Below are 12,530 nucleotides of genomic sequence, written 5' to 3'. Positions count from 1 at the left end.
CAGACCAGCGTGAGTGGCCCCGGTCAGTGACGCGGGCCTCGCGCGCGGCGCCTGCGTCGGCCGGTGACACTCGCCGTGCCTGTCCGCCAGCTGTCGGTGGCCTTCTCCCGGGACCAGGAGCACAAGGTGTACGTGACGCACCACCTGCGCGAGCACGCCGCCGACGTGTGGCGAATCCTGGGCGAGCAGCACGGCAACGTGTACGTCTGCGGCGACGCCAAGAGCATGGCGCGCGATGTCAACCACCTGCTGACGGAGATCTGCCGGGAACGCGGCGGCATGAGCCAGGACGAGGCCGACAAGTACATCAAGACGATGCGTTCGCAGAAGCGCTACTCGGAGGACGTGTGGAGCTAGGTGGCGGGCCGCCTAGACGTGCGGAGGGCAGGTCCCGGCCGAGACTGTCAGGCCAGGTCGCGGCCTGGTCAAGGTCAGGTCACGGTCAGGTCGCGACCCGGTCACGACCAGGTCACGGCCTGATCACGACCTGGTCATGGTCAGGTCGCGGTTTGATCACGGCCTGGTCATGATCAGGTCGCGACCAGGCCACGGCCAGCCCACGGTCAGGTCAAGACCTGGTCACAACCAGGTCATGGCCAGGTCACGGCCTGATCACGGCCAGATGATCAGGTCGTGGTCAGGGCATATAATCGCGGCCCGCCGGCGACCGGCTCAGGGCTGAGGCGGCGGCAGGCGTTCAGTTACGGCGGCCCCGGGGCGCGTTGGCCGGGACGGGCGGGTCGCCGGCGCCGGGGGCTCGAGATTCGACGGGAGCCCGCCGGCGCTGTGGCGTAGTAACGGGACCGCTCAACGGCAGCCTGTAGTCGGTAGTCCTGTTGGCCCGCGCGCCGACTGCGGCGCCGATCGATTGGCATCTTCTCTTGATTTTCTGCAGAATACCGGCTGGCTTCAGGTGTACCCAGTAGAGAATAGGGATTGTTATTGTCGTATGAAATGACCATGTCACGTCCCGTGATGTGTAGGAATACTATATTAATACAGCGGCACTGCGGCATCGCCACCGATCCGCGCCAGCAATGAAAAACAATCCTGGCGTCATTCGGCGGTGCTTGACGGTAGTGGAGCGATGACATCACGGTGGCAGTACTCTACCTTCAGTATGCCCAGACGCACAGATCAATTGACAATAACCCCCCCCCCCCTCCCCCCCAAAAAAAGATACTGAAATGCTCAGAACTGCGTATGTAGGCTTTCGGCCCCGTCCGTGAGGCGGATTGTCTTGAACATTTTCAATCTGACGATATTTTTGTCTACCTTTTCTCCCAATCGTGGGATTCCACAGCGCTGCCCTTTAGAGACCATTCTGACGTGTACGTCTTGACCACACCACTTTCACCCGTGTGGGGTCACGGCCGCGACTCTGCCAGCCCTGTCCACAGCCGAGCGCCTCCCCCGGACCGCCACGCCCGAGTTAACCGGCGACGCGAGCCTGGGCGGGACAATCTCGCCCGGTGCCAGCGTGAGGCCGGGGCTCGCGGCGCCCGCCGGGCGTGCGCATCCCTACGCGACACGCGCTGCCCGGAGTGGCCGGCGCCGGTGCAACGAGCATGCCTCGGCCGCAGAGCAGGCGTGACGCGGACTCGACACCAGCCGCGCCGGACCCCGTTACACAACAGCAGCCGGGCGGCGCTGTCTCCCAGGCCCGCCCCTCTTGGTCCGTGCGGCGACGGCGGCAAGGCTGGGCGACAAACTGTTTCGCCACCGGCCCGACCGGTCCTAGACGACCGCGCGGCGACGCCGGGCCACCTTTCACCGAGTCGCGGGCTGGCCGGAGTGCAGAGAACGACCGTCGGAAAGAGTGTATTGACCGCGGGCACGAACGTACAGCGAGTCATGCGTTGGCTCGGCGGGCCGGCTACACACGGCGAAGGTGAACTGGAGGCGGTCGATGATCCCTTTACTGCGCGGCGTCCGGTGCCGGCCAGTGCTGGAGCTGGGTCCTCACGCGGCCGACACGGCCGGCGCGCGCTTCGATGCGCTTTTTGCACGAGTCAGGGTGCGACAATGTGCCTGAGGGCACCAACAGTACGCGGTTTTGTACAGGCCCGCAGTTGTCCGCGCTGGCACGGCTGCACTGGCAGCGTGCCCCACGGGTCGGCTGTCGAGGCCGCCCCGCACGCGGAGCGCAATGTCGGGTCCACCAGCCGGCAGCGCGGCGCCCTCACGTCACCACTCACCGCCGCGCCCTGCTCCGCGGTGCATGCGGTCACCGAATGTTTAATCGTGGCCCTATTCACAGTTAGTGAGCATCAACACCGCAAATGGCTCTATCGTGCATTCGCACGCGCAGCGATTGCAATACAAAGATTATCGGCAGGTCGTTACAGGCGGCCGACTCCGCTCCGCGATCACACAAGTTAAGAAATGGAAAACGAAAAAAAAAACATCCTCCTGCCGGGGAGAGTCGACGGACACCGGAGACGCCAAACCCCAGCCAACTACGCGGCCACAACCAGCTACCGAACCGGACTACGCGGTGGCCACTATGAAGACCCCGGCCGCCGTATGGACTACAGTCACCCGCCCTAACCACGCGGCCCATACCCCGCCACTATACACTATTCTTGGCTGCCGGGCCTCTCACCGTACCCGTGCCGACCCTTCGCCAGTCAGGCTGGCCCGCCTCCCGCCGTCGGCAGCACGCTACTCTTCCCAGGCGCAGACGTCGGGCCGGCACGCGGCATTTCTACTGTTTCACCTACATGGATGTCTTTGGCTCTAAAGGAGGTCAAAGGCCTATCGGGATTGGGACGCCTGGTTTACGTAAGGATAGATGAAAAAGCAACTCCGGCTTATACGACAGAAGCGGCCTGCGTATTGTCTTTGTTTCGATGGATCCAAGGTAAAAGCCACCGCCTTTAAGGCGACAGAAGAAAAAGGATTATGAAACCACTAGGCAGTCTCGCATTTCAAAAATCCATCGCTCGAAGAACTCTTCGTTGCCAATAAAATATACCCAATGACATTCACACGCATCATTGGCCCACCAACGTAAGCCAGCTATGCTTGAAAACTCCAGCAAAAGGTACCCTCTTGCCAAAGGTACCCGTTGGAGGCATTTTGCTTCACAACTTAACTTCCGAGAATGCAAAGCGAGCCATGGCCTACCACCTCCCAAAGCCAGGACCCCTGCGACGCGCAACACGACGACCGACCGTCCGCTTAAATATCTGCACACGCTACGCGTAAGCCATCACAACACCAGCCTGACAAAACACCTGCCGTGGGGGGCGCCGCGTCTAACATCCAGCGCCGCGCCCAAGATCCAGCGCCGGCCCAAGACCCGGCCGCGCACTCGGGGACGTCGCAACTCTATCACGGACAACAGATAAGATACGAAGAGGTTATGGTAGGCGGGGGGCGCGCGGACGCGCCAGCGGCGCGGCTGGCGCGTCCCGCCGCCCGCCGCGTCCCCACCAGCCAGACCCCACAGCCAAGGACCATGTTCACGAGCGGCTGCAGCGCGCGCAGGCGGCACCGGCCCGCACAGTCGGCTCCGCACACGGGCGCACATCGAAAATAGGTATGTCGGGACACGGGATGGGAGAGGGAGGGAGGGAGCGGGGGGGGGGGGTATGTTATCCGGCCGGCTGGGGTCAGCCTTACGCCTGGTTATCGAACCAGCGCGCGGCGCCGCTCTCCACCAGCTGCTGGTTGACCAGCGAGATAGCCGAGTTGCGGTACTGAAAAAGAGACGCGGCCGGGCGTCAGACGGGCGGGCCGGGCGTCAGACGGGCGGGCCGAGCTCCGGCGGCAGGTCGGCAGCAGCGACACGGGCACACAACACACCCAGCTGCCTCAGCAGCGCGAGCGCCGGTCGCCAGCGGGCGTCCGGCCTCACACGACACGACACAGCGGCCAGGCCCCACTACAAGCACACATTCACACGTGCCTGCACGAACGCGCTCAGGTGTCACAGGCCGACGCAGCCGCGTGAGTCACTCGGCATTTGTTCACGAGATCGATAACAAGCCCACTGTTTCGACGCCGAACGGGGTACCTGACACGCCACTGTCTAGCCCGACGCTGCATGGTTTGGAAATCGGGCGAGTGTTCGCCTCAATAACCTCCATTATGACTCACAAGTCAGGCCCCGAAATAGCACCTTAGCCTTTTTATAGCGCACTACGAATCCATCTGTATCGGAATCAGCACCATACTAATTGCAAGAAGGAAATTTAAATTGAAAACGCGACGCTAACACCACGCATTTTCCGACTCAAGCGCTTCACGCCTTAAACGGCGCCAATTATGGCTTTTACCTACACGAAAATCCGGGCCCGCTGGTGCACAGGCTGGCGGACAGGAGGCTCACCTCGGTGACCTGGATGGTGTACAGGTTGACGAACGGGGTACCGTCCTCGGCGTAGCCCACCACCATGGCCTCGAGCGCTCTGTCGGCGATCAGACTCTCCAGCACGGCGCCGGCCTCCACGCTCCAGCCGTCGTCTGCGGCACAGCCGGCCGGGCTGGGTCAGGGTCACCGGCCACCACCACCGCTCCGGCAGCCGGCCGGGCTGGGTCAGGGTCACCGGCCGCCGTCGCCGCTCCGGCAGTCGGCCGGGGCCAGGGTCACCGGCCGCCGCTGCCGCTCCGGCAGCCGGCCGGGCTGGGTCAGGGTCACCGGCCACCGCCGCCACTCCGGCAGCCGGCCGGGGTCAGGGTCACCGGCCGCCGCCGCCGTTTAGGCACCCGGCCGGGGTCAGGGTCACCGGCCGCCGTCGCCGCTCCGGCAGCGGGCCACACCGCAGCCGATGTGCCGTCACGAACACAGTGCCGGCAGGCAGTCAAACGATCACGCCCCAGCGGAGCCATTTCTTCACACCCTCGTACCAAACCGCCAACCCGCCTAATGGCTGGCTGGCACAAACGTCGCCACTGCGCTAACCATACAGTGAAAGCGCGTGATCCGGTGTGCCTGCAGATACAACGCTGAGTATCGCACGGTTTGAGGTCCATGCCAAGGTCACGAGTTGACCGCGTCCCCAGGACCCGGCGAGGCGTGGGTCCCAAGGTCACGAATAACACTCGCAAATCACGACAGTTGCACGCATCGCAGAATAACCCAAACGCGACGTGACTGCCACCTCCTCCCCGAGCGTGCATTTGGAGCAACCTTACACAATGTTTTGCCTCGGAGAGCAGCCTCCCTGTTCTAACCCGCACCCTCACACACCTCCAATACTTTGGGCCGTCCACAACGCACACCACGGACCCCCGGCCTGCTGCCCCTCCCAGCAGGACGCCGGCGCCGGCCGCGCTGTACGCACCAGTGAGCGGCATCACGTTGGCCAGGTAACACTCCTCGGCCTGGAAGGGCAGCGACATGAAGTCGGTGCGGATCTGGCGCACGTGGCACGCCTCCAGCCGACTGTAGCCGCCGTAGTCCATGAAGCGCACGTCCAGCTCGTCCGAGTCCGGGTAGTAGGCGACGGCCTGGGCGCGGTACCAGCCGCCGGCCACGGGCGCCGCGCAGATGGACGAGGCCAGCACAGGCCGCGGCAGCTCGGGCGTCGTCTCGCCCGAGCCGTAGCAGGCGTTCATGAGCGCGCCGAGCCGCTCCAGGCCGCGGAACGTCGGGTGCGTGTGTTGCTGCAGCACCAGCTGGCCGGCGCTCACCACCGCCGACACCAGTACGTCGCAGGTGACCGCCTGCGGCAGGTGCAGCTGCCGGCCCGCCGGCATACCCATCGTCAGACGTGCACCTGCGCCCGCACACACACACACACACATATACACGCACACGCAGCGCACGTGAACTCGGAACAGCATATCGCCCACGGGCGCGAGGCGCGATCATCCGACGAGCGAGACGACACCCACACCGCAGGGCCCTAACCGGGCCGGCGAAGCTTCGCCTTCTCAGGCGGCTCGTGCCGACCACGCAACGCTGCATGGACAGTCAGCTGACCCGCCGGCGTCCGTCGCCGACAGCGAGCGGCGTCTGCGCGTCGGGGACCCACCTGCTGGCTATCGGGCACGGCCAGGGCCTGCTCGGCCGGCCGGTTCAGCCGCTCCAGCGTCATCGTCGGAAACTTGGCCACCGGGAACTTCTCGCGGATCATCTTCAGACAGGCGTCGATCTCCGGCTGGGTACCTGCGGCCCAGCGTGACGCCGCGGTGTACAGTCATGAACCGGCTGGCCGGGGGTGGCCCTGTTTCTCCTCCCATTCAGTCATCAACGCACCGGACTGCGGGGGAGCCGACCGTAGCCGCTTGTCGATGGTGTCGACGCTAACGAACGCAAGCCACCTGATGCATCGCCTCACTCCCACAAGCCTTCATGCGGCACACATACATGGATTATTCCATGGTTCTCATTACTCTCAACGCCACGTTTCTTGCCCTGTAAGCCTACTGAACGCTTCAAACAACGTACGCATGTCTCTCCTGCCATCGCTGGGAAGTCGCACACGTGCAACAACAAACCGCGAGCTGTGCGAGATGACAGTATAACACTCACCGTCGACTGAACATATCTTAACGGACGACTTGACCGGGTGAAGCCGAATGATGACGTTGGCGCCCGTCCTGGCCTTCAGCAGGTTGACGAACGTGCCGTTCTTGCCGATCAGACGACCGCACAGTTTCTGCGGTCATCAAACCCGATTAGCGGGCCCAGCAAGCCGGCGGAAAGCAAGCACGGGCCCCCATTACCGGCCGGAAGACGCACAATGGCGAGTCAACATCGACAGCGAATAGCACGATCCCACCACCACACAGTCTCTTGTTGTTGATTGGAGTTTTAGGGCGCGCCGACTACTGCGGTCATTTTGCGCCCACCCACCCACACCCACACCCACGCACACGCACACGCATACGCACACACACACGCACACACACACGGTCTCCTGAGGCCGACGCGTCCCGCCTCACTCGCCTGCGGTATCAGGAAGTCGTAGACAGTGGTCTGCAGTGGCGCCGCCGCCTCGGGCGTGTTGGAAGGTGACGCGTGCTCCAGGCTCGCAGAGCTGCCTCCCTTGCCGCTGTCGCTCGAGTTCTGCGCACACCACCAGGCCCGGTTACCGCTTTCAAATACATGCTAAAATAATTATCACATTATATGTCATGCATGGTGACCATCTTAATTGGCGGATACAATTAAAAATACGCGAATTATGGATTGTTAAAGAACACGAAATTAAAAAAGGCAGAATACACGAATTATGTATCAAAACGATAGCCCACCTACACATGCGCACAACAGTCAACTGGTCTCTGCTCTAGCCCAGTTCAGTACCACAGGGGGACTGATCTCTTCACCGAGTTACGCTAGACAGGTCGGAGCCAAGGTTCGGCGGGTGCCGTACCTCACTGGCGCTAACCGCCAGTCTCACCGTACCTCGCTGGCGTTGTCCGCCGCCGTCTCGGCTTGGTGTCCGTTTTGAGTGGGCTCCGGCGCCGGCTCCACGCCCGGCCCGGCTGCAGCCGGCTGCCCTGCGTCCACCTCTGCGGCCTCGGCCGCCGGCGTCGACGCCTGCAGCGACTCGCCCGGCGCCTCGACCGGCGCACTCCGTCTGGGCCGGGCGCCGCCCACCACGCAGTCCGGGTCCGCGGGCGCGTCCGACGGGCGGACCGCAGCCTCGATCTGCTGGAGTGTATCGCCGCCCGGGCCCAGGCTCCCCGGCCCGGCCGGAGGGGGCGCCTCGGTGTCACGCTCAATGATCTTTTCGCACACATCCTCCGCAACAGGCTCAGGTGTCTGGGGCCTCGGCGCCGTCACAGTCGTGACCTGCGTCTTGGCCGGCGCGGCCGAATGCTGTACCGACTGTTGGCAGGAAAGTTGGACAGGCTCCTGCACCGGCTCCTGGACTTGTTCGCGTACCGGCTCCTGTGCTGCTTCGTGGGCCGTCTCCTGCGCTGTCTCGTGGGCCGGCTCCCGTGCCGGCTCCGGCTCCGGCTCCCGTGCCGGCTCCGGCTCACGCGCCGACTCCTTGGCCGCCTGTTGCCGCTCGCCGGCCGGTGGCGCCGGCTCTGGCCGCGTCTCGATGTTGTCGCGCACCCAGGCAGTGACCTGACCCAGGTCACGGGCGGCCGCCAGCTCGGCCTGCTCGGCCGGCTCCGTCTGCTGTTCGGCCTGGTCCGCCTGGTCCGCCTGGTCAGCCAGCTCGGCCGACTCGACCGACTCGTCGGGCGGCGGCTCGGGCGGCTCGTCCTCGTGTCGAGCGCGCCGCCGCAGATACAAGCAGATCGCCAGCACCGTCAGCAACGGCAGCGTCAGCACCAGCAGAGGGCGGCCTGACATGACGTCTCAGCTGGAAACAGGAGACTCAGCTGGTGATGACGGATAGAACAAGTGAGGTCCGCCCCCCCCCCCCCCCCCCCCGTTTAAATATTGGCTGGCTTTCGTCATGTCATAGCATGACAATTTTGGTTGACATGTTGAGTTTATTTGTACTTCTTTGCTTTGGTTACTGTGACAAGTGCATTGAAGAAAACCACTTATATCTTGGATGAATTCCGGTTGAAACAACTTGGCCTATGCACCTATGTAACAATCACGGCCCAATATGTCTCGTTTTAGGACTCCAGCCACTTCCACATCGGAATTTTCGAAATTCGTTTCCGGAATCAGTGACATTGGTGGGATCCGGGTCTAACGATGTGTTTCAGGTTTCACCTGCTCCGGTTTCAGAAATCTTACATAATCGTTAACCACTTGCGAAGACGGCCAGATCCACGGTTTGCGCACGCGCACGTATGGGTCTGCAATATCCGTCAGCATAAGATGGCCTCATGTTGCTGCGATACCCAGCTGTTGACATCTGGATCAGCTTTCGACACGCATTCTCCTGTTGTACGTGGGGCCCCGGTTCGAATCTCGATTTCCCCACGGCCCCTGCGTACTAACGTGGTCTGCGCGGGCGCTGGGCCTGGCGCTCAATAGCAATGTGTGTAGCGGCGTGCGTCGCACACTTCACAAAAATAGCTCGGGCGCTAGAGTCATGCAATTCTCAGTTAGCTCACGTTAAAACCCGTTCGGGCAGCTGTCTCACTCGGAAGTGCAGTTTAAATAAAAAAGTGCATCCCATGTGACATATTCCATCGAATATTAATCTCTTTACCTCTCTTAAACTATAGTCTCATTAGAATATTCACTCATTGGAGCAACACTGCTCACAGCCATGACCTGACTTATTCCCTTAAGGTAGCCTAAAAAGGCTAGCAAACATTGAATAGTGCAGTTCACATCAGACAATTCTGTGACCCAGGACATTGTCCTCTTACTTTTGCATATGCTACTTGTGATTAAAAATGCAGCATCAGTACCCCTAACCCAGATACATCACCCCAGCTCAATAGCCTGTTTTGCCTACAGCCTTTTTTGCTGGAGCAAAACTGCCGGGGCCCTGATCGGAAGGAGTGTCAACACCTGTTCATGCTGTCCAGCCCCTCCCCCACTTGTGGTTCACTGCTGGCTGCTAATTCTCTTGCTCAGAATCAGCTGAGCAGCAGTCAGATAGCAGCCATCTCAGCATTCATGCACCTCTGGCTTGGCAAATCGGCCAGACAGGCTAAAATATCAGTATTCAGGGTGTTCACCAGTGTGCCAATGAGAATCATGACCCAGTATCTTGGAAGTAAATCAATGGGGGCAAGGAATCTGCATCTAAAAGTTACTGGAAACCACCAGAAACCAGGCTCCAATGTCCTGAAAAGAGCCAATGGGAGGCAGGAACCAAGCTCTAGTGTCAATGTGTCATTAAGACTCTATAACACTCTCAGCTGTTGAAGCTTATGGCACTGCCAGCCTCTTGCCTGGGTAGGAAGGGGGGGGGGGGGGCACCACAGGGAATTTAGCCCAGGACATTGGTCCAGTAATTATGAATCACTGACAGGTGCAGAAACATGGAAACCAGGAGCTATGGACAAGTATCTGATACTGGCCAAATGTAATACAGAAACCAGGAGATTGATGTCAATGGGTTTCAAAGTCCATCACCACAATGCAATGCCAGAGATGGCAAGGCAATGCTTCAAGGTGTTTGTTCTGTCTCACCATTTGAGAGCAAAATGATTTCTATTGAATTCAGGGCACTAGTGCAACAGAACTGCTCCTGGTGTCAGGGGTGAGTTCAATAAAAATTTTCAGTCAAGAGGAAGGGTCAGGACAGGAAAATAGTGGCCTAGCCTGGTCCTGGTCCTCACTGGGACATGCCAGCCAGGACCACTCCTATTCAGAGAGATGTCACAGACTTGGCCTGTCCACACAGCAGCAAATGCAGAATGAATATCAGCACTGCTTATCAGCTGCTCCACACAGAAGTCAGCTTCTCAGTTTCTTTGCACCAAATATCATCAGTTTGAGATGGGGTATCCCTGTAAGGTACTGGAACTTCAACCACCATGATTTGGAGAAAACTGGTTGGTGTGAAACTTTCAATGTTTAGAAGACATACAATGCTGATATGGATGGTGGCAGCAAAACAACTTGTGGGCTATCTTGATTTTTACACCACTACTGAGGCAGTGCAGTTTAAAGGTGAGCTGTGTAAGGCCATGTACTGGAAAAAATGTGTACTATTTGTGATATCTTAAAAATCCTACATCCGGCAAGGCAGTGTAAGGCAACATAAACACACACACCTTTATTTAAGTTTATATTACCAGCTTTACTATTACTTATACCATGTTTATTCTGATAATCTCTCATAGCCCAAAGGTTATGCATTCATGGTGATCCAGCTGTGAGCTTATATTCTGCACCATGTTTTAACCTGTACTGTATCCCTGCATTCTAAGGAAGTTATTGTTGTGCTTTAGCTTATTAACTATACATCATAAAAAAGGATTTGAAATATCCTGCAAACTACATGAGAGCAAAACAAAGCAGGACTGAGAGTAGATCTCTAAAACACATCCACAAGTCAAGCACTCTTATACTGACTTCTTACCAGATGACATACTTACATTTTCTGAGAGGGATATTACTAGGCAAAACATCTATTTTCAATGTAACCCAAGCCAAGCACCAGAACATTTCATACCTGCTCATGATTATGATGTCTCCCACAAGTAAGAGCATATTTGTTATGCTTATGAGTGTGCCTACAGCTAGCAAGATCAGCTTCAATCAATTTTTAAATAGCAACCAACCTTATTCTACCAAAAACATATGGCCTGACATCACAGTATCATCTGTTTCTGTCTGGCTGAAGTGCAAAACAGTACTACCCAGCCAAATTTTATGGCATCAACACCACACTTTCCAAGATCCTAAATTGGTAAAGTTTCCACATCAGTTCTGCACTTAAAAGCTAACATCACCCTACTGCATCTTACAAACCAGATCAATGACCTTGGAATACAACAGCTGCTAAAAGCATCAGGTTAGTGCAAGCAAATAACCACTACCTTGCTTTGTTAATGGTTTGTATATCCTTACTTGGATAACAACCATGACAGTGTCAATCTCCAAAGAGACCTCAGCTGACATGAATGCCACAAGACACCAAGGCAACATTGCCATGCCAGTTTAGGCAGAGCTCTAATTATGAAGTCATTGCTAAGGGGCCAGGAAGAGTGACAAAAATTGGTCCATCTCCAATAAGTCCCAAATAATCTGCTTACTTGAACAGGTTTACTTATTCCTACACCACACACTTATACAACATGGCAAGTAACCAGATGAGATACAGCCATGATTGTTTCAACCTGAGGCACCATTAATGAATGAACCTAAAATCACACAGCTGCTTTCAACATGCAATAGTGTGCATGAACTATCCAATCAAATGTAAAGGTGGTCAATACCAAAATATTATCCCCAGTTCATGAGCAAAAGCAGCGAATCAGACACAATACGTCAGGACATAAAAATGTAGACAATTGCGGCGGTCGGTTTCAAATGACATGGTGTTAGTAACGAACATTTCACGTACATTCGTTCCCAGAAGTCGATGTAAGATCTGAAGCTTTCCCTTGCCACTCACACAGCAGCAAAACGCACGAGTTTAGCGGTAATACAATAATACTTAAGCTGCAGCCCCCCACGCGCACCCCTGGCACCGACACGTGCCACCCACAACTTGCACAATGTTGACATTACAGTCGCCGCATTTGCCTTCTGCGCTGTTCGTCAAATTGGATTCATATGCAATATTTATATTGTGATGAGACACACGCATCTGCTAAACTCCAATGACGAGAACAAAAGAACAAATTTGATAAAACTTTTTTCTACAATATTCTAATTGAATTTCGTTGACCCAAATTAGCCGTACGGCAACCGATTAATTCCGTAGTTGAACAGGTCCTCATGTGTCGGTACACTATATAAGGTTTGTTTCTGTCTATGCGCAATTTTAAAGATCGTTAGCACAAGATGATCGTGTCAAGCATTTTGAAAAAAATATGAGAGCTTCTGGACAAATTTGCGCCCGTCATCAAAATTTTTCGTTTTCCTTGTAGCTTTTTGGTGTTTTTTGTCTGTATTTTGTTGAAATGGGTTTATTGTCTTTTTTGGTTTGTATTATGCCTTTGGTTCTCACCATCCTTAGCATGTGATA

At 57.1% G+C, this 12,530-nt stretch overlaps 2 protein-coding genes across 2 annotated transcripts; one reads left to right on the top strand and one right to left on the bottom strand.

Annotated features, from left to right (window-relative positions):
- Positions 1 to 66: 66 nt before the first annotated feature.
- Positions 67 to 1,048, top strand: LOC119111541 (NADPH--cytochrome P450 reductase-like; the record flags this gene model as incomplete). The annotated part of the gene is made up of 1 exon (XM_037235354.1): positions 67 to 1,048. A coding segment is annotated over one exon (291 nt), but the record flags the coding sequence as incomplete, so codon positions are not given.
- Positions 1,049 to 3,623: 2,575 nt separating this feature from the next.
- On the bottom strand, positions 3,624 to 12,043 carry LOC119111540 (A-kinase anchor protein 1, mitochondrial). Its single transcript, XM_037235353.1, has 8 exons — positions 11,904 to 12,043; positions 7,364 to 8,276; positions 6,902 to 7,021; positions 6,485 to 6,611; positions 5,985 to 6,118; positions 5,292 to 5,688; positions 4,337 to 4,470; positions 3,624 to 3,704 (listed from the first exon to the last, which is right to left on the bottom strand). The coding sequence occupies exons 2-8, from the start codon at positions 8,264 to 8,266 to the stop codon at positions 3,624 to 3,626; spliced, it is 1,896 nt and encodes a 631-aa protein (XP_037091248.1). The 5' UTR covers positions 8,267 to 8,276; positions 11,904 to 12,043.
- Between the last annotated feature and the right edge of the window lie 487 nt (positions 12,044 to 12,530).

The sequence above is a fragment of the Pollicipes pollicipes genome, unplaced genomic scaffold, assembly GCF_011947565.3.
Source record: "Pollicipes pollicipes isolate AB1234 unplaced genomic scaffold, Ppol_2.1 Scaffold_7261;HRSCAF=8764_pilon_pilon_pilon, whole genome shotgun sequence".
Lineage (NCBI taxonomy): Eukaryota > Metazoa > Arthropoda > Thecostraca > Pollicipedomorpha > Pollicipedidae > Pollicipes > Pollicipes pollicipes.
The sequence above is the reverse complement of the archived record's forward strand: the minus strand, read 5'-3'. Positions and strand labels throughout refer to the sequence as shown.

Bases quoted from the DNA above. Each gene is read 5' to 3' on its own strand.
- LOC119111540 (XM_037235353.1), bottom strand. From the start codon at position 8,266: ATGTCAGGCCGCCCTCTGCTGGTGCTGACGCTGCCGTTGCTGACGGTG. The intron at 6,119-6,484 runs GTGAGTGTTATA...GCTGGGCCGCAG, and splicing joins TAAGATATGTTCAGTCGACG to GTACCCAGCCGGAGATCGAC. The intron at 4,471-5,291 runs GTGCGTACAGCG...GCTGTGCCGCAG, and splicing joins CAACGTGATGCCGCTCACTG to ACGACGGCTGGAGCGTGGAG.